Below are 26,864 nucleotides of genomic sequence, written 5' to 3'. Positions count from 1 at the left end.
GGGCTGGAAATGTTCTAACAGAAATACCAGGATCTTGGGAAGCACCAGCAGAACTACCTGAGTTGCCCCTGGTACTAAAATTCAAAATTCTCAACTTTGAAAAGCACATGTATTGGGGGCAAAAGAACTGTGTGCCCTGTGAGCTTTCAGGAGTCTGGTCCAGCCTTCTCATGCTGCAGATGAGGCATTGGAGGCTCAGAGAGGGGAAGAGGCCTACCCAAGGTCACACAGCACATTGGTCCTCCCTGTGCCCCATCACCCCACAATGCACCTTCATTTCTATGTTTTGGTGCCTCTGGTTTATAAAAACCAAGATCCTTCTACCCCTCCCCCAGTCCTTTGCTGGGACAAGGCAGGAAAAATGATTCACCTACAATGCTAAGTTTTATGCAATGAAGATATAAGGGCAGAAAATTCACTTCCTGTTTTGGCCCACAGCCATGCAAAGATAAGCCCTCGGTTAAGTATCGTTTACCTTTATAAATTTGCCAGTCCAGAAAAGCTGTTTTTTTAAGAACAAACCAGCAAAGATCCCTCAAAATAGTAGTGGAAGACAGGGAGTAGAAACTTGGGAGTCTTCCCCCTGCCCTACCATTTTAATCTACCATTTATTAAGTGCTTTATTCTCTTGCTAAGCACCTTAGAAATATGAGTTGATTTAATCTTCAGAACTTTCTCGGAATCCAAGACTCAGGAGAAAATAATAATATAATCATTTATTATTTTGGCAAGCCTATTTGCTTGCTAAGTTCTTAATTAGCACCAGTAGGAAGAATTCACACAGTTGTTCCCTTTTTATCCATTAGGGCTGGGTCTGTGCCATCCAAGACAACAGCCACCAGCCACATGAGGCTATTTAAATTTAAATTAATTGAAACAAATTTAAAATTCAGTTCTGGGAATTCCCTGGCAGTCCAGTGGTTAGGACTCTGCACTTTCATTGCTGAGGACACGGGTTCGATCCCTGGTCAGGGAACTAAGATCCCACAAGCTATGCAGTGCAGCCAAAAACAAACAAATAAATAAATAAATAAAATTCAGCTCTTTAGTCACATTAGTCACATTTCAAGTGCTCAATAGTTGCATATGACGAGTGGCTGCCATATTGAACAGCAGAGTTCTAGAACATTCCATTGTGGAACATCCCAATGTGGCAGAAAGTTCTGTTGGACTGCTCTGTTCTGGCTTGAAAGTTGCCTCTTCCAAGAGCTCTTCCTTGACCTGACCACATCTTTCTAAAACAGATCCCCACAGGTATTTCTTCTGTAGCCTGTTTCCTTCCTGGCATTGAACATACTTGGAAACTATCATCTGATCAGTTTACCTGTTTATTTGTACATTTCCTATCTCCCTGCTAGGACTCTCCATCTTGTTTCCTGCTGGAGCCAGTGTGGTAAATGTATCTCACCATTCGTCCTCCTTAGATGCCACTTAGATGCCTCATTGGACATCCACGTCTAACATAATCTCTGATGCTTTTTCATTTGGGTGAATTGGTTTAATACACTGTTTTTCCCTAATCCCTGCTGAAACCGTCATAATGAGGGAAAGAATGGGGTCTGGAAGGGAGAGAATGTTGGAGATTACTGGAGAACAACACTGTGACACAGTGAAATGAATCCTGCTGTCCAACAGATCTGGCCTTGAAACTTGGCTCTGCCACTTCCTAGCTGCATGATCTTGGAAGAGGTACTTTGCCTCTTTTTGTTAAACCATTTTTTAAAATTGAAGTACAGTAGATTTACAGTATTGTGTTAGTTTCAGGTGTACAGCAAAGTGATTCAGTTATATAGATATATATACATATATATATACATATATATATGTATATATATATACACACATACACACACATATATATATATTATTTTTCAGATTCTTTTCCATTATAGGTTATTACAATATACCGAGTATCATTCCCTGTGCTATACAGTAGGTCCTTGCTGTCTATCTGTTTTATATATAGTAGTGTGTGTATGTTAATCTCAAACTCCTAATTTATATCCCCCCCGCCCCCCGCTATCCCCTTTGGCAGCCATAAGTTTGTTTTCTATGTCTGTGAGTCTGTTCCTCTTTTGTAAATAAGTTCATTTGTATCATTTTTTTAGATTCCACACGTAAGTGATATCATATGATATTTGTCTTTTTCTGTCTGACTTACTTCACTTAATATGATAATCTCTAGGTCCATCCATGTTGCTGCAAATGGCATTATCTCATTATTTTTTAAAGCTGAGTAGTATTTATTTCACCTCTCGGAGCCTCCGTTTTCTCATCTGTAAAATAGGGATCCACCACCAGCCTTGTACCATTGTTATAAAGGATAAATGGGTAATTTATATAAACTGTAGGTAGAAGAGGGGTAGGTAGAAGTGGGGAAGCTCTGGGTGAATTCGAGTGCTGGGTGAAGTGGGTGCTGGTGGGAAAGGAGCTGGGGAGGAATTTACTGCTTATTGAGCACCTACTGTACACCAAACTCTGTGCATACTTTATAAACATTATCCGATTTAATCCTTCAAAATGTTACAGATGAGGGACCGGGGCCGGGAGAGGCAAAGTGCCACGCCCAAGGTCACACAGTGCGGGGCGGCAGAGCCAGGGTGGAACTCACCTCTGAAGTCTGACTGTCCCTTTAACCCTTCCAGAAACTCAAGACAGTCTTCCCCTAAAGAGCATCCGTATAGGGAATATTTGCATTTTTGTCTTTTCTCTATCTCCAATTGCCAGTAACCAGGGTTAACAAATGTTCCAGTAACCATGCTCACCGGGAACATGGTGCCTACGTAAGAGCCCATCTCCTCGTCCAGGTTTTCCTCATTTTAGCAGAGAGCGTGCAAGAGCTGCTTAAAAGAAGAGCCAACAAGATTCCACTCCCAGGGCAGAAGAACAGACTGGAAGCGGGAAGAAACACTAGAACACAGCAGAGGTTCTTTCGGGCTGGCAAAGTCATGGTTGGTGGCTCTTTTGTACTCTCTGCTCTCCCATATTTTCCACGTTTTCTACCTGGAATTACCGTATTCCATTTGTAATTTGGGAGTGGGGGGTGGCAAAGTCTGATAACAAGAATAACAGAAATGAAGCCACTGACGACACTCCCGGGACAGTCCCACCTGTGATGGACCTGTAGGTATTTGTTTCCAACAATCAGTTTGATGGATGTGTTATAGTATTTGAATTTCTGCCCTTTTTTTTTTTTTTTTTTGGCCATGCCGCATGGCTTGTGGGATCTTAGTTCCTTGACCAGGGATTGAACCCAGGCCCTCGGCAGTGAGAGTGCAGAGTCTTAACCACTGGATAGCCAGGGAATTCCCTTGAATTTCTGCTTTTAAGGCATCACTGGGGGAAGGCATGTTTTACAGTTGTTAATTACCTATTGGATGAATGAACAAATGAACGAACAAGTAAATGAATGTCTCATCAGGAGTCAGGGAAACCATCCCTCCCTTTGGGTTCCCATCATTGCTTTGGCTCTTGCCAACCTGAGCTCATCCTGCTTAAATTACAACTAGTTGTTGCATACAAGGTCATCCTCCCCAACCAGACCGCGATCTTCTAGAAAGCCAGTTTCCTGGCCTGGGGCCCTGTACACGCAGTAGATGCTCAATAAATGATTTTGATAGGAGGGAAGGAAGGAAGCAGGGAGGCTCATGTCTTCTGCTTGTCACATAGCTACCCTCAAAGCATTGGCATCAGTGGGTAGCTTGGCTGAGCAGGGAAGGGTGTGGACCCCACCCTAATTCTGCGCCTCCTGGTTACGAGGACAGAGGGTACGTTACCTTATAGTGGGGACGGGGGTCTCAGTCTCGCCTGCGGTCTGAGCAGCCTCCAGGGACAGGGTCCCCAGGCTGGCTCGGCTGCCCTTCCGGGAAGATTCTCTGAACAAGCCAGTGCCAGAGTCCTCATCGGAAGAGTTGTCGTCAAAAGAGCCCAGGATAAAGTTGGTCATCAGTTGCCTCTTGATGTGCGCCTGCTTCCTGTCTTCTTTGGAGAGGGTTCTGGCTCGCTGGCCCTGGGGTCTGGCTAGCACGGACAGGCCACTGGTATTTGGGGTCTCCAGGCCTTCGGTCCCTGTCCCGTTGGCTCGGCGTGCTGGGAAGGCGTCATCGGAGGAAAGGGGGTTTCCTTGGGGATTCTGCTGCAGGGGTGGCTGGGAGGTTCTTTGCTGGCAGGTGTCTTTGGGACCTTTGTGGGAGGCTGGCTCAGCCTGGTCAGGGGTCTCTGGCAGGGAGCTGCTGCTGCAATTTTCCTGCAGTGGCTCCCTGGAGCTGTCTGAGGCTGGAAGAGGCTCCTGACTTGTGGTGAAGCTCACCTGCAATCTACTCTTGACGACTTGCTTGCAGTCCGTCATTTTCCCCCAGCTTTTTAGCCAGGGAAAGGTCAGGCAGGAGAAAATCAGAAAAGATAGAAAAAGAAGAAGGATCATTCAGAAAATCTGTAAGGGAACAAGAGAGACGTTTTAGGATTTATGTAATCGTGTTATCTAGCTCTTAAAGGAGGTGCTGGTGAGAGCCAGTTAAGGTTCTGTGTATTCGGCTGAGAGAGCTGGAGGGGAAAAGCGCTAGACAGGGAGCAGAGAAGGGGAGCTCCTCCCGGCTTACATGCTCTGTGGTCTGGGGCATGTTTCTTTTTTTTCTTAAGATTTTTTTTTTTTTTTTGATGTGGACCATTTTCAAAGTCTTTATTGAATTTGTTACTATATTGCTTCTGTTTCATGTTTTGGTTTTATGGCCACGAGGCATGTGGGACCTCAGCTCCCCGACCAGGGATCAAACCTGCGCCCCCTTCATTGGAAGGCAAAGTCTTAACCACTGGACTGCCAGGGAAGTCCCTGGGACATGTTTCTTAACCTCTCTGGATCTCAGTTTCCCACCTCTAATTTAGATAAACTAACACACACTCACCACAAATCATAAACATGCATGTGAGAGAGAACTAAATGAGATCAGGTACATTAAAAGACTCTGTTACAGCATCATTAATCGTAATATCCCCAGAGCAGAAACAATCTAAATGCCCAATAACTGATGAATGGATAGACAAGATGGGGTCTATCCGTACAGTGGAATATTGCTCAGCCACAAAAAGGAGTGAACCGTTGGTACAGGCTACAACATGGATGAATTTGAAAACACCATGCTAAGTGAAAGAAGCCAGTCCCCAAAGACCACATATTGTATGATTCCATGTATTTAGATAATATGCCCAGATTAGGCAAATTCATCGAGATAGAAAGATCAGTGGTTGCCTGGGGCTAATGGGATGGGGGTGAAGGCTAAAGGGTACAAGGTTTCTGTTTGGAGTGATGAAAATGTTCCAAAACTGATGGTGGTGATGGTTGTACAACTCTCTGAATAGAATAAAAACCATTGAATTTTGCGCTTTACGTGAGTCAAACAGTATATGAGTTATATCTCAATAAAGCTTATCTTAAAAAAAGACTTCATTATATTCCAGTTTGTAGATGAAAAGGATTGTTGGCTTCTATGATCATCACCTTCCTCACTACCAGGATCATCAGCATCACTGTATTACTATCACAATCATCATCATGGTCTTGGAAAGAGGAATGGGCATCTTGTCGTATTTTCTTTGTAGCGCTAGTACACCTGATGCAGGCATGCTCATAGCTAGATTGAAAGTTCAGCAAGACCAAGGAGGGTCTGTTCTGTTCCAGGGTCTAGAACAGCGCCTGGTACAGAGTGAGAGCTTAACAATGGACAAAAATTCATTTTGTTGAATACATGAATTCAGATATTCCGATTTCTAACCCATGCCTCTGACCACCACACTAACTCTACCCTATTAATGAATAGATAATTATAATTTGCAGGAAATAGTTTAAAAAGCAAACAAACAAAAACGCAACCTGAACATATTGAGATTTCTGACCCAATTTTGCCATAATTATCCAGCAGAAGCATGAAAAAAGCGGGACCAGGGCTTCCCTGGTGGCGCAGTGGTTAAGAATCCACCTGCTAATGCAGGGGACACGGGTTTGAGCCCTGGTCCGGGAAGATCCCACATGCCGTGGAGCAACTAAGCCCATGCGCCACAACTACTGAGCCTGCGCTCTAGAGCCCACAAGCCACAACTACTGAGCCCGCGTGCCACAACTACTGAAGCCCATGTGCCACAACTACTGAGCCCACGAGCCACAACTACTGAGCCCACGTGCCACAACTACTGAAGCCCGTGTGCTCCAGAGCCCATGCTCCACAACAAGAGAAGCCACCGCAATGAGAAGCCTGCACACTGCAACGAAGAGTAGCCCCCACTCACCACAACTAGAGAAAGCCCGCGTGCAGCAACAAAGACCCAATGCAGCCAAAAATAAATAAATTAAATAAATTAAAAAAAAAGGAGGACCACAAAACTCAAGCTTATCACTTTAGTATCTAAAAGGCATTTTCTTTTTATTTATTTATTTAGTTGCACTGGGTCTTAGTTACGGCAGGCGGGCTCCTTAGTTGTGGCATGCAAACTCTTAGTTCCAGCATGTGAACCCTTAGTTGAGGCATGCACGTGGGATCTAGTTCCCTGACCAGGGATCGAACGCAGGCCCCCTGTATTGGGAACACAGAGTCTTAACCACTGTGCCACCAGGGAAGTCCTGCATTTTCTTTTTAAATTTCAACACAACACTCTTAAGGGAAGTGGAAAAGTTCTCAAGATTTCCCAGAACTAAATGATCCAAGTACTTCTTGCACAGTTTGGGCAACAGAATTTGCTGAAATGTTGTCAGGGGTATTTTCTAGGTAATACACAGGGTCAGGAGATTTTTTTCTTTTAAGATCATCAAGTTTCCTTTAAAAAAAAAGTCAGTCAAGGGGTTGTTCAATATCAATGAACAAACCACATTAATAGAACAAAGGGTCAGGAGATTTTTTTCTTTTAAGATCATCAAGTTTCCTTTTAAAAAAAAAGTCAGTCAAGGGGTTGTTCAATATCAATGAACAAGCCACATTAATAGGACAAAGGGAAAAAACACATGATCATCTCAATGAACACAGAAAAAGCATTTGACAAATATCCAACACCCTTGGGAATTCCCTGGTGGACCAGTGGTTAGGACTCTGCAGTTTCACAGCCAAGGTCCCGGGTTCAATCCCTGGTTGGGGAACTAAGATCCCACAAGCCGCACGGCACAGCCAAAAAAAAAAAAAAAATCCAACACCCATTAATAACAACATTCAGAAAAGTAGGAATAGGAAAGAACTTCAACAGAATAAGGCACATTAATGAAAAAAAAACACAGAAAATATATACTCAATGTTGAAAGATGGGAAGCTTTCCCCTAAGATCTGGAACAAGACAAGGATGCCCACTTTCACCACTGCTATTCAACATCATACTGCAAGTCCTAGCCAGAGCAATTAAACAAGAAAAAGAAATAAAACGCATCCAAATTGAAAAGGAAGACATAAAATCATTTCTATTCACAGGTGACATGATCCTATATATAGAAAATCCTAACGGACCACCACAAAACACTAATAGAGGTAATAAATTAAGCAGTTGGTGGCTACAAGATCAATATGCAAAAATCAGTTGTGTTTCTATACACCAACAATGAATAATCTGAAAAGGAAATTAAGAAAATAACTCCATTTACAATCACATCCAGAAGAATAAAATTCTAGGAATAAATTTAATCAAGAAGGTGAAAGACCTATAGACTGAAAACTATGAAACATTGCTGAAAGAAATTAAAGAAGACCTAAATAAATGGCAAGACATCCCATCCTCATGGATTGGAAGACTTACTATTGTTAAGATGGCCACGCTACCCAAAGCAATCTACAGATTCATATGGAACTGCAAGGGGCCCCAAATAGCCAAAGCAATGTTAAAAAAGCAAAACAAATTAGAGGACTCACACTTTCCAATTTCAAAATTTACTACAAAACTATAGTCAGTGTGGTATTAGAATGAAGACAGACATATAGACAAATGGAATAGAATTGAGAGTCCAAAAGTAAACCCATACATCTATGACCAATTGATTTTTGACAAAGGTATTAAGACCATTCAATGGAGAAAGAATAGTCTCTTCAACATATGGGTCTGGGACAACTGATTTCCACATACAAAAAAATGAAGATGGACTCCTAACTCATACCATACACCAAAATTAACTCAAAATGGATCAACGACCTAAATACAAGAGCTAAAACCATAAACTCTTAGAAGAAAACTAAGGGTAAATAGGGGTAAATCTTCATGACCTTGGAGTTGGCAATGGATTCTTAGATATGACACCAAAAGCATGAGCTTTTAAAAATAGATAAATCAGACTCATCAAAATTAAAAACTTCTGTGCACCAAAGGGCATTATCAAGAAAATGAAAAAACAATGTACAGAATGGGAGAAGATTTTTACAAACCATATATCTGGTAAGGGCCTAGTATCCAGAACACATAAAGAACTCTTACAATTCAGCAAACAAAAGACAGACAACCTGATTTTAAAACGAGCAAAGAACTTTAATCGAAATTTATCCAAAGAAGATATACAAAGAGCTCATGAAAACATGCATCCTTAGTAATTATGGAAATGCAAATCAAAACTACAATGTACCACTTCACACCCACTAGGATGAAAGAAGGAAGGAAGGGAGGGAGGGAGTGAGGGAGGGAGGAAGGAAGGAAGGAAGGAAGGAAGGAAGAAAAAGAAAGAGGGAAGGAGGGAAGAAGGGATAAAGAAAGGAGGAAAGACAATATCAAGTGTTGGTGAGGATGTGGAGAAATTTAAGTTACTAGTGGGAATGTAAAATAATTCAACTGCTATGGAAAATGGTTTGGTGGTTCCTCAAAAAGTTGAACATAGAATTACTATACAACCCGGGGATTTTACTCCTAGGCATATCCCAAAAGAATTGAAAACAAGGACAAACAAATACATAAACGCACATGTTCACAGCAGCACCCCAACTTTCTGAGGCTCAAGCCTTGCTCCTACTCCTGGGTTTCTGAGTCCGTGCACTACTGACATTTGGGGCTGGATACCTCTTTGTGGTGGGGACTGTCCTGTGCACTGTTGGATATCGAGCAGCATCCCTGGCCTCTACCCACTTGATGCCAGTAGCACCCTCCTCCCTCTCAGTTGTGACAACCAAAACTATCTCCAGACATTGACAAATGTCCCTGGGGGGTAAAATTGCCCTCACGTGAGAACCACTGTTCTTAACTCCTACACCTATGCACTCCTTCCACCCTGCTTCTGGATTGTGAGACGGGAGCTTCTGGGGAAAAGGTGTATTTCTTACTCATCTCTTGCACACAGTAAGTTCTCAAGAAAAGTTTAAAAAGCACCAGCAAGAAAGGTCAGAGTCCTGAAATTACTGACTCACACGTGTTCTCTGGTAATTGGCAGATGGCATTGCCAAAAATGGTGCAAAGGCTATCTTGGCTTTATTGGAGGCTCGACAGCTTAAAGCCCTACATCCTCCCCAAGCAGGGGGTTATGGCAGTGCATAAAGGTCATTCAAGACTGTGCCAACTGGCCACTCCCCCCTCACACCCTCTGCTGGCCACATGGGCCAAGTGTTTTCACAGCTCCACTGCCCACCCCCTCCAAGTCAGCCAGTGGGTACAGATCTCCACCATGGAAACAGCCTGTTCACTGGTCTTCCCTGGCCAACTCAGAGACCTTTGGAAACACAGACCAACTGTCACTCACTTCTGGATCCTTGTGCCCAGGCTAGTGCTTGGTGCATAGTAGGTGCTCAAAAAGTATGTACCGAATGAATGATAAATCCATGCACACCCACTGAACACCAACAGATGGCTTGAGGCAGGCAGGAATTTTGGTTTCAGCATCTCATTTTTGAAGCTGCATTCAAGAACACCAGGGGAACAAGCTAGGTGTCTCCATGGCAGTTCTGAAGTAGAGTGCCAAGCAGAAGACCTCATACAAATGTGGCCAATTTTAGGTACACTTTAAATGTACACATTGGAAATTCTGAGAAATAAGAAATAGTAAGTGCACTACATTGAAATGCTGAGCTTCCCCCTACCCCAAATAGAAAAATACTTGAGTTATTGCTGAGGAAATAAAAGAGCAAAAATATGCTACAATGATTCGGAGTTTAGGAACCCTGAGAATGAATACTTTACATTGATTTCCATTGGAAAACCAATCACACTATGCGGTTTTGCATAACACAAGCACTTTGGGAACTTGCTGGCTGGATGACTGGATGGCTGGTGGGGACTGTGGTGGAAGGAAGGATAGGTGGTGCGTGGAGAGGGGCTGAGTGGATGGCCAGATGGGCAAGATGGCGAGACACATGCATGGTAAGCAATTGAGGGTTGGTGGGTGAAGTTGCCAAGCTCTAAATTGGAAGTTCTAATGAATGGAGGGACCAGCAATTCTCCCCAGTTCAGCCCCCTCCCTCACTCAGCAAATCCTTTATGATCTGCTGTTATTCTGATAGGAGCCAGTGGGTCAAACATCCCAAACCTACCTTGCAGAGGTTACCCGCACAAAAAACCTCAGGGTCTGTCCCTTTTCTTGGCAGTGTGATGATGGGGGACCCACAGGCCACCACATGAGAACTTTTCCCAAGTAAGTACATAGAGACAAATGGGGAACTCTCCCATTTGGGAGAAAGCTCCCAAAGAAACCCTCTGAGCCTCAGTTTCCTCGTCTGTAAAATGGGGATGCTGAGTCTTGCCCCCTTTACCTGTCTCACAGTTGCTCTTCGAATAACCTATATAGCATTTGTGTCAATGCTATCGGAAGCATCAAAAAGCCACCAAGCATGTACAGTGCCTTCAAGCTTCCAATCCTCAGAACAACTTGGTGGATCTTAACGATTGCTATGGTCTTTATTACAGTCCCATTTTACAGTTCGGTAAACTGTGGCTCAGAGAAGTTCGGTTCCTTGACTTTGCTCACATCCAGGCCCAATGCTCATACCTTTCCCACTGCTCCACCATTGAAACTGGATATAAATAAATTCCATCAAGTGGAGGGTGTTCCCACAAGCACCTGGATATGACCCTAAAATCAGATACCTGGCTGTGTACCTGGAGGGTGGAGCCAGATGTGCACAGCGGTCTAGAAGGAGCACTGTGCCTGTGGTTCAAATCCACGGGCAGTCAAGGCCAGAGAAGTCCTTCCAGTGAACCCTCGTGGACAGGCCATGCCGAGCTGCTGCCCTTTGCCGACCAGAAAACCCAGCGAGGGCCGAAGCTATTTTTATTTGTTGCAAACCAAACTCAAGCAACAGCTGCCTGGTACCAGAGCAATCGTGGCCCTGACCATAACGAATGCAGGAAACTGCTCGCTTCCAACAGGTGCTGGCTGGCAGCCAAGCAAGGGCTGGAGAGGGAGGGGGACGGGAGTTTGTTCTCCAGCCACCCGCCTCCAACACGCCCACCCATACCTGGCCTGGCCTTTGAGGGACAGAGGAGGGCAGAATGTCAGCATTAAACCAGCCACCCTGTTCCCCACTCGGATGTTTCCTCCCACCAAGATGAACTCCCGATCGCTCGCTGCCACTTACCGCCACCGTGGCCACGGCCACCGGCTCCATTCTCATGTGGGTCTGACAGGCTCCCACAGGGTGCCTGAGGGAACTGGGGCCGTGGAGTGTCACCTTTCAGCAGGAGGCTGGTGTCATGCATCAGTTCATGGGGAGGAGTTTGGACCAGCTCATGCTGGACACGAGTGAGTTTTCCCCCAAGTCAGGCGCCCTTATCTGTCATCCACAAATATAAGCCATTTGCCAAGGTCCTTGCCCTTCCCCCTCCCCCAGCTTCAAGCTCAAGTACTTAAGAGGCTGTGCACACTCTCTGGCCCACAGGGCCACCTCCCTCTGGCTTGCCACACTCCTGGACTTAGAGCCTACTTAGCTGCTCATGTGGTCAGCCATCCCCTTGCCCAACTCTGAGCCTCTAGAGTTTGTTTGTTTCTAAACATCTTTATTGGAGTGTAATTGCTTTACAGTGTTGTGTTAGTCTCTACTGTATAACAAAGTGAATCAGCCATATGCATACATATGTCCCCATATCCCTTCCCTCTTGCGTCTCCCTCCCACCCTCCCTATCCCACCCCTCTACGTGGTCACAAGGCACTGAGCTGATCTCCCTGTGCCATGCATAGAGTTGTAAACACTCCCATAATCACGCCAGCCTCCTGTTCCCACGTGTTCATCTGTAAGACACCTGCTAGAAGGGGAGCATGAGTCCCAGCAGAACCTGGGTTTGGCTAAGGTGATACTGATGGAAAGAGAAGCAAAAGCATCAGGACGAAGTTCCAGGACCCTCTGGCTGGCAGGCGATGGTGCAGCAACGTTTTGCAAATTTAGAGATCATTAAAGTGATAGAGGAAGCTATCCCGGGCCGCCAGTGTGGTCAAAGCTGCCAGGTGGATACTTCAACCTGCACTCCAGCCCACAGGGCGGGGGGCATCACAGGTCACCCTGCGTTTCCCAAAAAGCCACTTAGCCTCCAACCTGCAGCCTAAGAGGGGGACACTTGGTATGTCCACTGTTCTTGCTTTGTAGGTGAGCAGAGGCCAGAGGTCACATGTGAAGTTAACGACACAGCCATGACTAGCAGCAAGGTCCCCCGCTCCAGGCCTGTGTGGGGTGATATTCACAGTAAAGAGCCGCTGCCCTTGGGTACCTTGTTGGGTGCCCTGGACACTGATCTGGGTTCTCATCTCGGCTCTGCTGCCTGTATGTGGGGTGAGCCTTGGGCAAGGGAGCCTCAGTTTGCTCAACTGCAAAGCAGCATAAGGACGCAGCTCCAAGACGGAGTTCTCGACAGTCCAAAGTGGTCACCCACGCAGGGCGCTGAGCGCAGGGCCAGGCGCAGTTCATCTTAGCGATCATCGTTAGCGATCTGAGCTGAGAGCCTCGGGCAGGATAAGTCACTGCACGGTGACACTCTGCTACCCACAGTGTTGCCTCGGCTAAATCATGTCCCCTCTCTGAACCTCAGTTTCCCCATCTACTGGGTTGGCCAAAAAGTGCGTTCAGGTTTTTCCGTAAGATGTTAGAAAAGGAGGGAAAATCCCCAGCCTCACCCACCTCATAGGATTATTGGCAGGATCAACCAAGATCTGTTTGGTCGCTAAACACCGCCTTCCCCTTCTTGGTGAGCTAAAACGGAAAGAACACGGCTGGTGATGGTGAGTAAGGATCCTCTTCCACCAAGGGACAGAAATGGACTCACGTGGGTGGGGGCACCCGTCCGACACTGGTCAGGTGCCTGGATGGGACAGGCAGATACTCACATCAGAAACAGTCCCTGGACTCCCTTCAGCTTTTCAGCCCTGCAGGGCAGGTGCTTTCCCAAAGGGGAGGCATCTCTGGGGCTTCAGCAGCCTGCATCAGGCTGAATTAAATTCTGTAAATTAAATTTTGTCTGTTCCCTGATCAGTGGAGATGGTCCCGAGAACTGTGTGTGTGTGTGTGTGTGTGTGTGTGTGTGTGTGTGTGTGACTTTTTATGTTATTCAGAGAGAGGATATTCTTAAATGCCAATACAGGGGTTAAAAAATGGAAGAAAGGGGACTTCCCTGGTGGTGCAGTGGTTAAGAATCCGCCTACCAACGCAGGGGACACGGGTTCGAGCCCTGGTCCGGGAAGATCCCGCATGCCGCGGAGCAACTAAGCCCGTGCACCACAACTACCAAGGCTGCGCTCTAGAGCCCGCAAGCCACAACTACTGAAGCCCGCGTGCCTAGAGCCCGTGCTCCGTGACAAGAGAAGCCACCGCAATGAGAAGCCCGCGCACCGCATCAAAGAGTAGCCCCTGTGCACCACAACTAGAGAAAGCCCACATGCAGCAACGAAGACTCAATGCAGCCAAATAAATAAATAAATTTAAAAAAATTTTTAAAAAGGAAGAAAGGAATAGAATCTATAAGAAAAAATAAAACTAATAAATGAGTTTAGCAAAAAAAAAAAAAAGGGAAGAAAGGATAAGTTAAGGAGAGGAGAGTGGTAGGGGAAGTAGGTTATCCCTAATAAATCAGAGGGAGTGTTTTTCTGCCACCAGCATTTTCTGCTGCTAAGAGCTTCACACACATGATCTCATCAAGTCCCCGCAGCCCCTGCAAGAGGTCCCGCTGCTTCCTCCCCTCCATCACTCCCCAAGTTCACACTTTTAGGACCCAGGTCGCCTCCCTTCATAGCCCACGCTCCTGATCTTCATGCCCTCTGCTCTCTGTGCAGAATTTCCTTCTATAAACCCTGAGAAAGGTCCTAAATCAGCGGACCTGAGAAGTGTGTGTCAGGGGGTACTGCTTGGTTTCTTAGAGCCACGGGTTTGTTTTTAAATCTCTGAGTCCACTCCCCTAAGGAACTAAAATGCAACCAAGAAATAAGTAACAAAACTACTTCTCTAGCCTTGGGGTTTTTCTCCTGGGAAAGGCTTTGGGGGAGACAGGAGAGTTCAACCCAAAGGAAAAAAAAAAAAAAGCTTTTCAAATCAAGAGTTAGCCACCACGCAGTGGTTAAGAATCCGCCTGCCCACTATTTACAATAGCCAGGTCATGGAAGCAACCTAAATGCCCATCAACAGACGAATGGATAAAGAAGTTGTGGTACATATATACGATGGAATATTATTCAGCCATAAAAAGGAACGAAATTGAGTCATTTGTTGAGAAGTGGATGGATCTAGAGACTGTCATACAGAGTGAAGTAAGTCAGAAAGAGAAAAACAAATATCGTATGTTAATGCATGTATGTGGAACGTAGAAAAATGGTACAGATGAGCCAGTTTGCAGGGCAGAAGTTGAGACACAGATGTAGAGAATGGACATATGGACACCAAGGGGGGAAAACTGCGATGAGGTGGGGATGGTGATGTGCTGAATTGGGCGATTGGGATTGACATGTATACACTGATGTGTATAAAACTGATGCCTAATAAGAACCTGCAGTATAAAAAAACAAACAAAACAACTAATACTAAACTTTCATTGGGTTATTTGTATGGAAATATGTTAATATAAATGTTTCAGACATTACATGAAATTTCTAAAAATCTTATATTTGTATTTGTATGGAAATATGTATGGAAATATGTTAATATAAATGTTTCAGACATTACATGAAATTTCTAAAAATCTTATATTTGTATTTGTATGGAAATATGTATGGAAATATGTTAATATAAATGTTTCAGACATTACATGAAATTTCTAAAAATCTTATATTTGTATTTGTATGGAAATATGTATGGAAATATGTTAATATAAATGTTTCAGACATTACAGGAAACGTCTAAAAATCTTATATGTTCTGGTATAATGTTATAAGTAATAATCCTAGTTATTACTTTAAAATGTATATCTCAGAAATAACTAATTTTCTTGTCAACTGCATTATTATGAACTTTCATCAAATCTTTAACCATGGTCATTTTTAAGTCTTTTGTCATTTACAGACAGTTCTGGGTGTACTCTGATGATTTTGCAAATATGTTCCTATAAAAGAGTTTCATCTTCAAGAAATTCATGGAAAAGACTCTGACAAGTACAGGTTTCTGGTAACTGACTGTACTGCTGAACTGAATGAATAAGCATTTTCAGAACTCTAATGAAAAACTGATGAACTCATAAAAGTGCTAACAAAAGATCAAGATGAAAAAAAAGAAATTAATTACATGGGACTGAGTGAACTGATGAGGATGAGTATAATTTTTGTGACTTTCTGTCTGAATTAAAAAAAAAAAAAATCCCACAAGGACTCAGAGGAAAAGAATATACAAATCAATTTTCACTGCAAAGTAAAGGAGCTGTTACAGTGGAGGATTACTGGACTGAATGTCAATATTATGACATAGTATAAGTGTGTTTCATGTTTGGTAATTGCAATCATTGTTGCTTTTGTTGTGGTCATCCATGTACAATGCTTGGTGTCAGTCTATCTATCTCTTGTAAAAATAAAATACAGTGTGTGTGTGTGGAAAAAAATAAATAAATAAATAAATAAATAAATTCTAAAAAATAATAAAAAAAAAAAAAAAAAAAAAAGAATCCGCCTGCCAATTCAGGGGACACAGGTTCGAGCCATGGACTGGGAAAATCCCACATGCTGCAGAGCAACTAAGCCCATGAGGCACAACTGCTGAGCCTGCTACTAGAGCCCGCGAGCCGCAATTACTGAGCCCACGTGCTGCAACTACTGAAGCCCGCGCGCCTAGAGCCCATGCTCCGCAACAAGAGAAGCCACTGCAGTGGGAAGCCCGCACACTGCGACGAAGAGTGGTCCACGCTCGCCGCAACTAGAGAAATCCCACGCGCAGCAACAAAGACTCAACACAGCCATAAATAAATAAATAAAATAAAGATAGGGATTCGGCCAAAGTTACTAAACCAGGAGCAGCGATTAGCAAATTGGTTCTATTGTGAAGGATAGTCATTTGTTTTCTTTAGTATTTTGGCATCTGAAGAAGAAATGTGACAACATTTCGGGTGACAGGAGAGGGAGGTGTAGCTCCGTACAAACTGAGAGACTTGAGAAGTCACACACCCTGTGTAATCTAAAAACATCACCTTCCCCTGCAATTATGGCTGAGGGCATTGGTACAAGGTCATGTTTCCTTACCCCAGAGGAACCAATCAATGCTCAGAGACAGCAAGAGAACTGCAACCCTCACCTCTAAGAATAGATTCTGTTCTCTGTTGTTCTTTAACTACAAACATTAACTAATAAATAACAACAACTACACCTCCCATCATAACAAGCACCTTGCATTCAGGATCTCATTTACTCCTCACAGCATCCCTACAAGGGAAGTACTATTCTTATTCTGTTTCACAGACCAGGCATGAGAATCCAACCAGGCGTGAGAATCCAATGCCCAGAGAGGGGAAGTGAATTTCCCAAAGTCACACAGCTTTGGAGGTAGATAGAATCCAGCCCTGCTCTGCCTGACTCCAAAGCCTAGATTCCTAAGAGGTGGAGGTGAGCAGACTATTGATTCAATTGATTAACTGGCTACCCTCTTGGATGGGGGGAATCAGAAGCCTGGAAGAGACCCAGGGAGGGTCAGCAGTTCTGAGACTTATCACCTGTCAGAACATCTAGGTCTCTGGAAAATTTCAGCAAATACTGAAAAGCCTAAAGTAAGCCTAAAATAGAAGCCTTTAGAGTAAGCCTAAAATATCTACAACCACTTGATCCTAGAATCGAGCAGGCATGCAGCCTCAGGGGCCACCGATTTGAGAACAGCTTCCAGTAGGAAAACACATTTGAGAAAAGTCTGTGAATTTCAGTTCTCCCCCAGTTCGGAAAAGGCTCAGATACCACAAGTCCCAGGGTGCTCTAGGACTGTTGACCTAGAAAGGGGCATTTCCTCGGTGCCTGTCGCATTGCAGGTGCTTGATTAGCACCTGCCGAGCCAAGCCAAGCTTTTGATGGGGTTGACCTGTGCGGGGTCCCAGTCAAACCCAGCCCAAATGGTTCCAGATTGGCCCCTGCCTTGAAGAAATGTAAGAGGAGTGGGTCCCCCACCTCCAATGGAAAACTTACTCTGCTGTCTCAAAGGCCTATAGGGCTCATATGTTCCGAGCCTGTCTCACTTGAGTCATCCCTGTAGAAACTGCCGAAGTCAACTGTCCCACACGCCTGAGGTCCTGGTCCCCTGCCACCTTTGCAGATGGAATTCTACCCTCCTTCCCCTCTATTCTTTCTGTGCCGGGAATTTGCGTTCTTCAACCATCACTCGTTCACCGGCGGGTAATTCCTGGGTACCTGCCAGGCATGGTGCTGGCTGCCATAGATACGGGCCAAACAGCGCAGAAATGGTCCTGCCCATGCAGGGTTTACAGTCTCACGGGGAAGCAAGTAAGATCACGGAGGAATGTAAGGCACAACCAGGAGAATCGCCACAAAGGAGAAGCGCTTGAAGAGCCAGTAACAGAGGCCCTGGCCTGGGTCTGCAAGGGAAAGCTTTCTCAGGAATATCTCTGCTGAGAAGGAGGGAGTGTGATTTCACCAGGCGAAGGTGCCAGGGCAGGAGGGAGGAGGAATAGTGTTGGAGACAGATGGAGCAGGAGATACAGAAGCCTGGAATCGGGAGGAGACAGAACCTCTCCAAGAACCCCACAGTCGGCCTGGCGCTGAGAGAACAGTGAGGTGGGTGTGGGGCAGCAGACGGGGATGGAGACTGAGGCAGGGCCATGAGATGCTTAAGGGAGTCAAAGCTCCTTCTTGGAGCTATGGAGGGATAGCTACAGCGTGGGAGCTGAGAGCACATGCTACAGTCTGGCCGCCTGGGGTGGGATCTTGGCTCTGCCACCTACAAGCAGAGCGGTTAACCTGAGCCTTAGTTTCCCCAGCCTAAGCAGCCCATCGGGGCGATTAAATGCACTCACACAGGTAGATTGTTTAGGCTGGCATAAATGAAGCAGGCAACCAGGAGGAGCTGCCGCGATTGCTGTAGCAGCAGTGCTGATGGTCCCTGCCTTGGAGACCAGGGATCTTATGCAACACTTTCCCCTGATGTCGAGCTGTTATGTGATGGGCACCTCTTCCACCTGTTGCCCTGGCTCTGTTGGCTGAGGGTCTCCACCCGGGCTAGTCCAGGGCAGGGCCATTGCAGCATCCAGCCTGAAAGGCAGTGGTGTAACTCAGGAGGAGACCTCCTCCTCCCCATTTGAGCCATACACCACCCTGGGGATAGCGGCTCCCCTCCAAGGCTGCCCCAGAGCTTCCTGCCAGCTTTGGAAATCTGGTTGCAAATGTTGGAGCAGAATCGACTGAGTCCCAAGGATGATTTGCTCCCTAAAAAGAAGCAACCTCTCCTCTGTCCAGACCAAAAAGCAAAAATGGCTGTAGATAGAGAATCAGAGAATCTGGGGGTTCAAGCCCTGGTGCCATCACCAGGAAAATCTTTAATGGTTTGTATTTGACTCTCGGGACCTCAACGTCCCAGTTTTGAAACATGCCAACCTCACAGGGCTCCTGCAAAGACTGAATAATGAGAACGCTTGGAAGAGCTTGTAGGGTGTGTGGAGAGTAGTAGCAGTAGCAGTCTCGAGGGCCACTTCCTGCTAAGGTACAGCGACACAGAAATGTCAAGGGGCAGGGAGAGGGTCTGAGGGACGGCCCAGCCCTTGCGACGCCCCCCCCACCCCGGAATCTGTTTACAATCTCATGAAGTGTAAGCAGGTCGGCCTCACTGATGGATCAGGTTTTGTGCCAACAATTAATCTAGGTCATTTCTGAGTTTGAAACTAAGACCCCTATGGGCAGCACAGTGTATTGGTTGGAGTACAGGATCTGGAGGTGCTAGATTCTTTACTTCCTGTGTGACCTTGAGCAACTTTCCTCACCTCTCCGAGCCTTGGTTTTCTTGCGGATTCAGTGGGGATGGTAAGAATGCCTTCCTCATAGAGTTTTGGTGAGGTTTCAATTCACTAATACATAAACAAGGCAAATCATGAAAGAACGTTTCATTTATGCATTTAACATCGGTTGCACTTTCCATGACGTATCAAGCCTTGTGCTAAGTGCTTTACCTAAGATCAAGTTCAAGCCACTGCTACCTCTCACGTGGACCATTGCACCAGCCTCCTAACCCGTCCAGCTGCCCCTCCAGTCCACTGTGCACAGAGAAACCACAGGGAGCGTGTAAAACGTTCACAGGCTTCCCCAGTGTCCAGATCATGATTTCTAAGTATATTTCCTACTAAAAGGAACCAGGACCCCTTGGAGAAATGGCTGACTCCAGGGCTGGGGCAGAAATGTAAACACAGAAGGCACCACCTGAATGGGCTTCCCTGCCAAAGAAAAGATATTTGGGGCCAAAAAAAGATGACAACTGCAGTGGATTGAAATACATCAAATATATTTTCGAGAATCATGAGGTCATAATGTTACTCAAAACAAACACAAAAACCACCTCATTGACACATTGGAAGGTTGCCATAGCACACTTATTACTTTGGAAATTGACTTACAAAAGAAGGGGTGTAATCAAGCATTTATCCTGCCTTTCCTATAGGAAAAGACCCTGTATATTTCAAGGTTACCAAACGGTGGGTGAAAGTTGTAAGTTATAGCTAATAAATGCAGAAGGATTGGTAGAGGTAGAAAACCACCATCCACAATCAGCAATGAAATAAAATGTTTTAGGCTCTGACCATCAGTGGCTTGTAAAACCATCTGGTGAAAGGTTGATGGGGAATTTCACAATGGAGCTCAGGATGCCATCCCCAAACTCTCTGATGAGTCAACATCACTAAAAGTGGGATGACTATGGAGAGGCTGTGGAGAAAAGGGAACCCTCTTGCACTGTTGGTGGGAATGTAAACTGATACAGCTACTATGGAGAACAGTATGGAGGTTCCTTAAAAACTAAAAATAGGGGCTTCCCTGGTGGCGCAGTGGTTGAGAATCTGCCTGCCAATGCAGGGCACACGGGTTCAAGCCCCGGTCTGGGAAGATCCCACAAGCCACGGAGCAACTAGGCCCGTGAGCCACAACGACTGAGCCTGTGCGTCTGGAGCCTGTGCTCCGCAACGAGAGGCCACGACAGTGAGAGGCCCGCGCACCGCAATGAAGAGTGGCCCCCGCTCGCCGCAACTAGAGAAAGCCCTCGCACAGAAACGAAGACCCAACACAGCCATAAATAAATAAATTAATAAATAAATTAATTAATTAATTAAAAAAAAAAACTAAAAATAGAATTACCATATGACCCAGCAATCCCACTACTGGGCATATACCCAGAGAAAACCATAATTCAAAAAGACACATGCACCCCAATGTTCATTGCAGCACTATTTACAATTGCCAGGTCATGGAAGCAACCCATTGACAGACGAATGGATAAAGAAGATGTGGTATATATATACAATGGAATATTACTCAGTCATAAAAAGGAACGAAATTGGGTCATTTGTAGAGACATGGATGGACCTAGGGACTATCATATACAGTGAAGTAAGTCAGAAAGAGAAAAACAAATATCGTATATTAACACATATATGTGGAATCTAGAAAAATGGTACAGATGAACTGGTTTGCAAGGCAGAAATAGAGACGCAGATGTAGAGAACAAACGTATGGACACCAAGGGGGGAAAGCTGGGGGGGGGGATGAATTGGGAGACTGAGACTGACATATATACACTAATATGTATAAAATAGATAACTAATAAGAACCTGCTGTATAAAAAATATAAATAAAATAAAAAATTAAAAAAAAAAGTGGGATGACTAGACATTCTGTTCTAGTCATGTGAGATGACACAATGCACTGGATTTGGACCTGAGTTGATTCAAACCTCTAGACTTAATACTTATTAAGAGGGACAGAGGATGAGTTCCCTGGTGGCCTAGTGGTTGGATTCTGGGCTTTCACTACCATGGCCTGGGCTCAGTCCCTGGTCGGGGAACTGAAATCCTGCAAGCCGCACAGTGCGGCCAAAAAAAAAAAAAAGGAGGCACAGAGGAACGTGCTGAAAGACACTTGGAGGATGCTTAATCAGCCAAATCCAGGATGGGGAGAATTCTACAGGACAAATGACTCCATTTCTTCAATAAGTAACTGGCATTTAATAATGGTGGTGATTATTATAGATTAAAAGAGACAACAGGACGTTTTGTGGGTCCCGATTTGAGCAGAACAACCTCAAAGACACCTTTGAGACAACTGGAGGATGCTGAGCATGAGCTGGGTACTAGGTTAAGGAAATAGCATTAACTGTGCTGGAGGTATGGGCCTTCCCTGTTGGTCCAGTGGGTAAGACTCCGCGCTCCCAATGCAGGGGGCCTGGGTTTGATCCCTGGTCAGGGAACTAGATCCCACTTGCATGCTGCAACTAAGAGTCCATATGCCCTAACTAAGAAGTCCGCATGCTGCAACTGAAAGATCCCTCATGCCACAACTAAAAAGATCCTGTGTGCTGCAGCTAAGACCCAGTGCAGCCTAAATAAATAAATAAATAATTGTGCTGGAGGTAGATAATCATGGCAATGGCTTTTTAAAAAAAGTCCTCATAGGGCTTCCCTGGTGGCACGGTGGTTAAGAATCCGCCTGCCAATGCAGGGGACACGAGTTCAAGTCCTGGTCCGGGAAGATCCCACACGCCATGGAGCAACTAAGCCTGTGCGCCACAGCTACTGAGCCTGTGCTCTAGAGCCCATGAGCCACGACTACGGAGCCCATGTGCCACAACTACTGAGGCCTGCACGCCTAGAGCCCAAGCTCCGCAACAAGAGAAGCCACCGCAATGAGAAGCCCACGCACCACAACGAAGAGTAGTCCCCGCTCGCCGAAACTACAGAAAGCCCGCGCACAGCAACGAAGACCCAACGCAGCCAAAAATAAATAAATAAATTTTAAAACTCCTCATCTCTTTTAGAGATATGTAATAAAGTATTTATCTGGCTCTGAGATTTGCTTGAAAATACTCCAGAAATCAGAACTCGAGCTACTGATATGAGTATTCAGGGGGAAAGGTACTGATGTTTGCAATTTATAAGAAATGTGTAAGGGACTCCCCTGGTGGTCCAGTGGTTAAGACTCCACACTTCCACTGCAGGGGGCACAGGTTCGATCCCTGGTCGGGGAACTAAGATCCCGCAGGCTGCGTGGTGCGGCCAAAAAGAAAAAAAAAAGAAATGTGTAAAAAGTGTATGTAGGGAAAAAGACATGTGACCAAGCAAATAGGGTAAATTGGGTTTTTTAAAAATTATTTTAAAATTAATTTATTTTATTTTTGGCTGTGTTGGATCTCCGTTGCTGTGCGTGGGCTTTCTCTAGTTGCCGCAAGCAGGGGTTACTCTTCATTGCAGTGCTCGGGCTTCTCATTGCAGTGGCTTCTCTTGTTGCGGAGCACGGGCTCTAGGCACGTGGGCTTCAGTAGTTGTGGCTCGCGGGCTCAGTAGTTGTGGCTCGCAGGCTCTAGAGTGCAGGCTCAGTAGTTGTGGCGCACGGGCTTAGTTGCTCCACGTCATGTGGGATCTTCCCAGACCAGGGCTCGAACCCGTGTCCCCTGCACTGGCAGGCGGATTCTTAGCCACTGCGCCACCAGGGAAGTCCTGAGTAAATTGTTAATGGCAGAATCTAAGTGGTGGGTTTATGGGTGCTTGCTGTAAAATTCTTTCAACGTTGTTGTATGTCTGAAAATGTTCATAATAAAACGTTGGGAGGAAAACAGGGGAAAATGTGAATGTGTGAGTAGGAGAAACTAGAAGAGCAGAAAGTCGATAGTTATTGAAGGTGGGTGGTGAATATGTAGCAGCTTGTTGTGCTATTCACGCTACCTCTGAATGTGTTTTTCAAAAAAGTTAATTTTCTATACTAAAAAGTTTAAAAACACATAAAGCAAGATGTAAGGCACCCAGCCTGCTGGTTAGAACCTGAATACCAGTAGTTAATACTTACTAATACTAACTATGTGTCAGACTCTGTACGGAGCATTTTCTTTCTTTTTTTTTTTCTTTTCTTTTTTTTAATTGAAGTGTAGTTGATTTACAATGTTGTGTTAGTTTCCGGTGTACAGCAAAGTGAATCAGTTTATATATATATATACAGACATAAGGGAAGGGATGTCAATTATATATTATATAATTATATAAGGATGTCAATTATATAATCAGTTATATATATATTCTTTTTCTTTTTCAGATTCTTTTCTATTAAAGGTTATTACAAGATATTGAATATATTTCCCTGTGCTATACAGTAGGTCCTTGTTCTTTATTTATTCTCTATATAGTACATATCCCAAACTCTTAATTTATCCCTCCCCCACCCTTCCCCTTTGGTAACCATGTTTTCTGTGTCTGTGAACCTATTTGTTTTGTAAATAAGTTCATTTGTATCATTCTTTTAGATTCCACATATAAGTGATATCATATGATATTTGTCTTTGTCTGACTTACTTCACTTAGTTTTAAAATCTCTAGGTCCATCCGTGTTGCTGCAAATGGCATTATTTCATTCTTTTTATTATATGTACCACATCTTTTTTTAATAGATCTTTATTGGAGTATAACTGCTTCACGATACTGTGTTAGTTTCTGTTGTACACCAAAGTGAATCAGCCATATGCATACACATGTCCCCATATCTCCTCCCTCTTGCGTCTCCCTCCCATCCTCCCTATCCCATCCCTCTAGGTCATCGCAAAGCACGGAGCTGATCTCCCTGTGCTATGCTGCTGCTTCCCACTAGCTAACTATTTACAATAGCCAGGACATGGAACCAACCTAAATGTACCACATCTTCTTTATCCATTCCTTTGTCAGTGAACATTTAGGTTGCTTCCATGTCTTAGCTATTGTAAATAGTGATGCTTTGAACATTGGGGTGCACGGATCTTTTCGAATTAGAGTTTTCATCTTTTCTGGATATATGCCTTGTATTGAGCATTTTCTAATCATGACCTCACTCTGCCTTGTGAGATCAGTGTCACCAGAAGCCAGATTTTATTGAGGAAGAAACCCAGGGTTTGAGAAGTTAAACTCGCCCAAGGGGACATCCTCAGTAGCGCAGCGGTTAAGAATCCGCCTGCCAATGCAGGAGCCACAGGTTCGAGCCCTGGTCCAGGAAGATCCCACATGCCGTGGAGCAACTAAGCCCGTGCGCCACAACTACTGAGCCTGCATGCCACAACTTCTGAGCCCGTGTACCACAACTACTGAAGCCCATGCTCTGCAACAAGAGGAGCCACCACAATGAGAAGCCCGCACACCACAACGAAGAGTAGCCCCCGCTCACTGCAACTAGAGAAAGCTTGTGCACAGCAACGAAGACCCAAGCCAAAAAAGAAAAACAACTCGCCCAAGGTCATGCTGGCAGTGAGCAGCTGAACTGAATTTGCACTGCTTCCCATGGTCCACGTGGCCCTGGTGATCTGGCCACACTGGTCCCCTTCAGTCCCGCAGGCATTGGCCCATGTTCTGGAATGCTCTTCCCTTCCCTGCCTCCTTCCGCCTCCTGGCATGGCTATCTCTTGCTCCTTTTTTTTGTCTTTGGCTCCAGTGTCCCCCCCTAGACTTGCCCTGACCCCCTATGGGTCTGTCTTATTCTCTATGACACATCCCTTCCCTTATGTCAATTATCACCTGCTGAAATTACACCATCCTTTCACTCATACTCTCATCCATCTGCCCCAGTGGCATGTAAGCTTCCTGAGGACTAGGACCGGCTTCGTCTTGCTCTCCACTCCCCAGTGCAGTGCCTCACACACGGAAGGGTCGGTAAGTACCTCTTGGATGCATGGATGCCCGCACCTGGCTCAAGTGTGTCTGATGGCCCAGCCCTCCTGCCTCCCGGGACAGTCCTCCTGCCCCAAGGGTGTGAGTGTCAAGTTGAGGCGCGGGGCAACCACCCGGACGGGCACCCTGCTCCCCCTCCCTGTGACATAAGGGACTGCAGGAGACAGAGCACCCAGAATGCCCAGCATCTGCTCTGCGCCCTCACGGCTCCCTGTCCTCGCCCTCCTGGCACTCATCACAGCGTGTAGTCGTGTGTGAGGTCACTGTAACGTGCATACCTGTCTCCCCGCCTTGAAAGTCAATTCTGGGAGGGTAGCCGGGGCCTGAAACCCAAGTCTACCCAGATTTAATCTTTCCCCACCCCTTTCCTAGCAAGCAGGCATGTGAAAAAATGACTCTGGAAATAGGGCTCTTCGGTAGATCCGGTGTAGACACAGGGGGAAGAACATAGCAGTTCCTCAAGAAACCAATGAAATTGCTGAATAATAATAAAGGCTAATATTTGTTGCACACTTACTACCTACCAGGCATTATGCTGCATAGTTTACATTTATCATCCCTTTAAAGGTCTGCAAAAACTCTATGAAGGATGTACTCCTGCCTCGCAAATGGAGATGAGGTGCAGGGGGGCAGTCTGTTGCCCAAGGTCACATCGTCAAGTGGCAGGTCGGGGACCTGAGTTGGGCTGTCCAGCTGCTGTGTGTGCGTGTCTGTGTGTGTGTGCACGCGCACGTGTGTTTTCTCCATCCCTTCTCCTATACCCAGCTCCACCCAAAGCTGAGTTAGTGCAATCGTCTGTTAGCAGATCTCCCTGTTCCAATCCATCCAGAGCCCTGGGAGCCTGAGCTCCGTATACTCACACACACACACACACACACATACACACACACAGCCTTTGAACCCTGCTCAGGAGTTCAAGCCTGGAATCTTATCCTTCCACGATCCTGCCTCCCAGGATTCTTGAAAGGAAGGGAGGAAGGCATTAAATTGTTCCATGCTTCTCAAGAGGTGGCTGTGCGGTACAAAAGACAGTCCCCATCCTTGCCAAATCCCAAAGTCACATCCTGGAGAGTCCCACTGCAGGTGAGCACAGGAAAGGCTCTGACAAGTCCTGCTGGAAAGGGTCTGGATTCCCCACAGGCATCTCAATGTTTCCTGAACTGCTTGGAACCAGAGGAGTTTTTCCACGTTGCACCGGTTATTCCACAGCAGGAGGGCTCCGAAAGCCCCACTTTATTGGGAGTGTGGAAATAAGAGAGCACAGCTTTCCTTATAACAGAGTGGAGGAAGCCTGCTAAGAGAGGCGTTTCCAACAGCCGATTATTCTAGTTAGTACTGGAGCCTGTGACTGATTTACTTGTAAATAGAAAGGAGGGTGTGTTCAAGGTTTCCCTCTAATATCACTGTCACTCATGATTTAATTTGATTTGAAGAGGTGGCGCTTTAGTGAGTCCAACAGGACTGGCACAAAACCCCCGAAGAGTGTGCTTGTTTTCCTGGGGCCCCAGCACAGGTCGGGGTGGCTAATGTGTGCTGGGTGCCCCAGAGGGGCAAACAGCGGGACTTCTGATGTGGGAGTGACCTGGGTGGAGGCTCTGACATTTGTCATCTGACTGACCTGAGCCTGTCACCCAAATTCTCCAAACCTTGGTTTCCTGCTCTGT

General features: G+C 45.5%; 1 protein-coding gene across 1 annotated transcript in view; it reads right to left on the bottom strand.

Moving 5' to 3' along the window:
- Positions 1-26,864, bottom strand: part of ACACB (acetyl-CoA carboxylase beta) — a 145,597-nt gene that overhangs the window by 94,220 nt on the left and 24,513 nt on the right. Inside the window, 1 exon segment of the mRNA XM_007180091.2 lies at positions 3,777-4,358. Within this exon segment, the coding sequence (XP_007180153.2) occupies positions 3,777-4,358 (582 nt within the window).

The sequence above is a fragment of the Balaenoptera acutorostrata genome, chromosome 13 (genome assembly GCF_949987535.1).
Source record: "Balaenoptera acutorostrata chromosome 13, mBalAcu1.1, whole genome shotgun sequence".
NCBI lineage: Eukaryota > Metazoa > Chordata > Mammalia > Artiodactyla > Balaenopteridae > Balaenoptera > Balaenoptera acutorostrata.
This window is presented reverse-complemented; position numbering and strand designations above follow the sequence as displayed.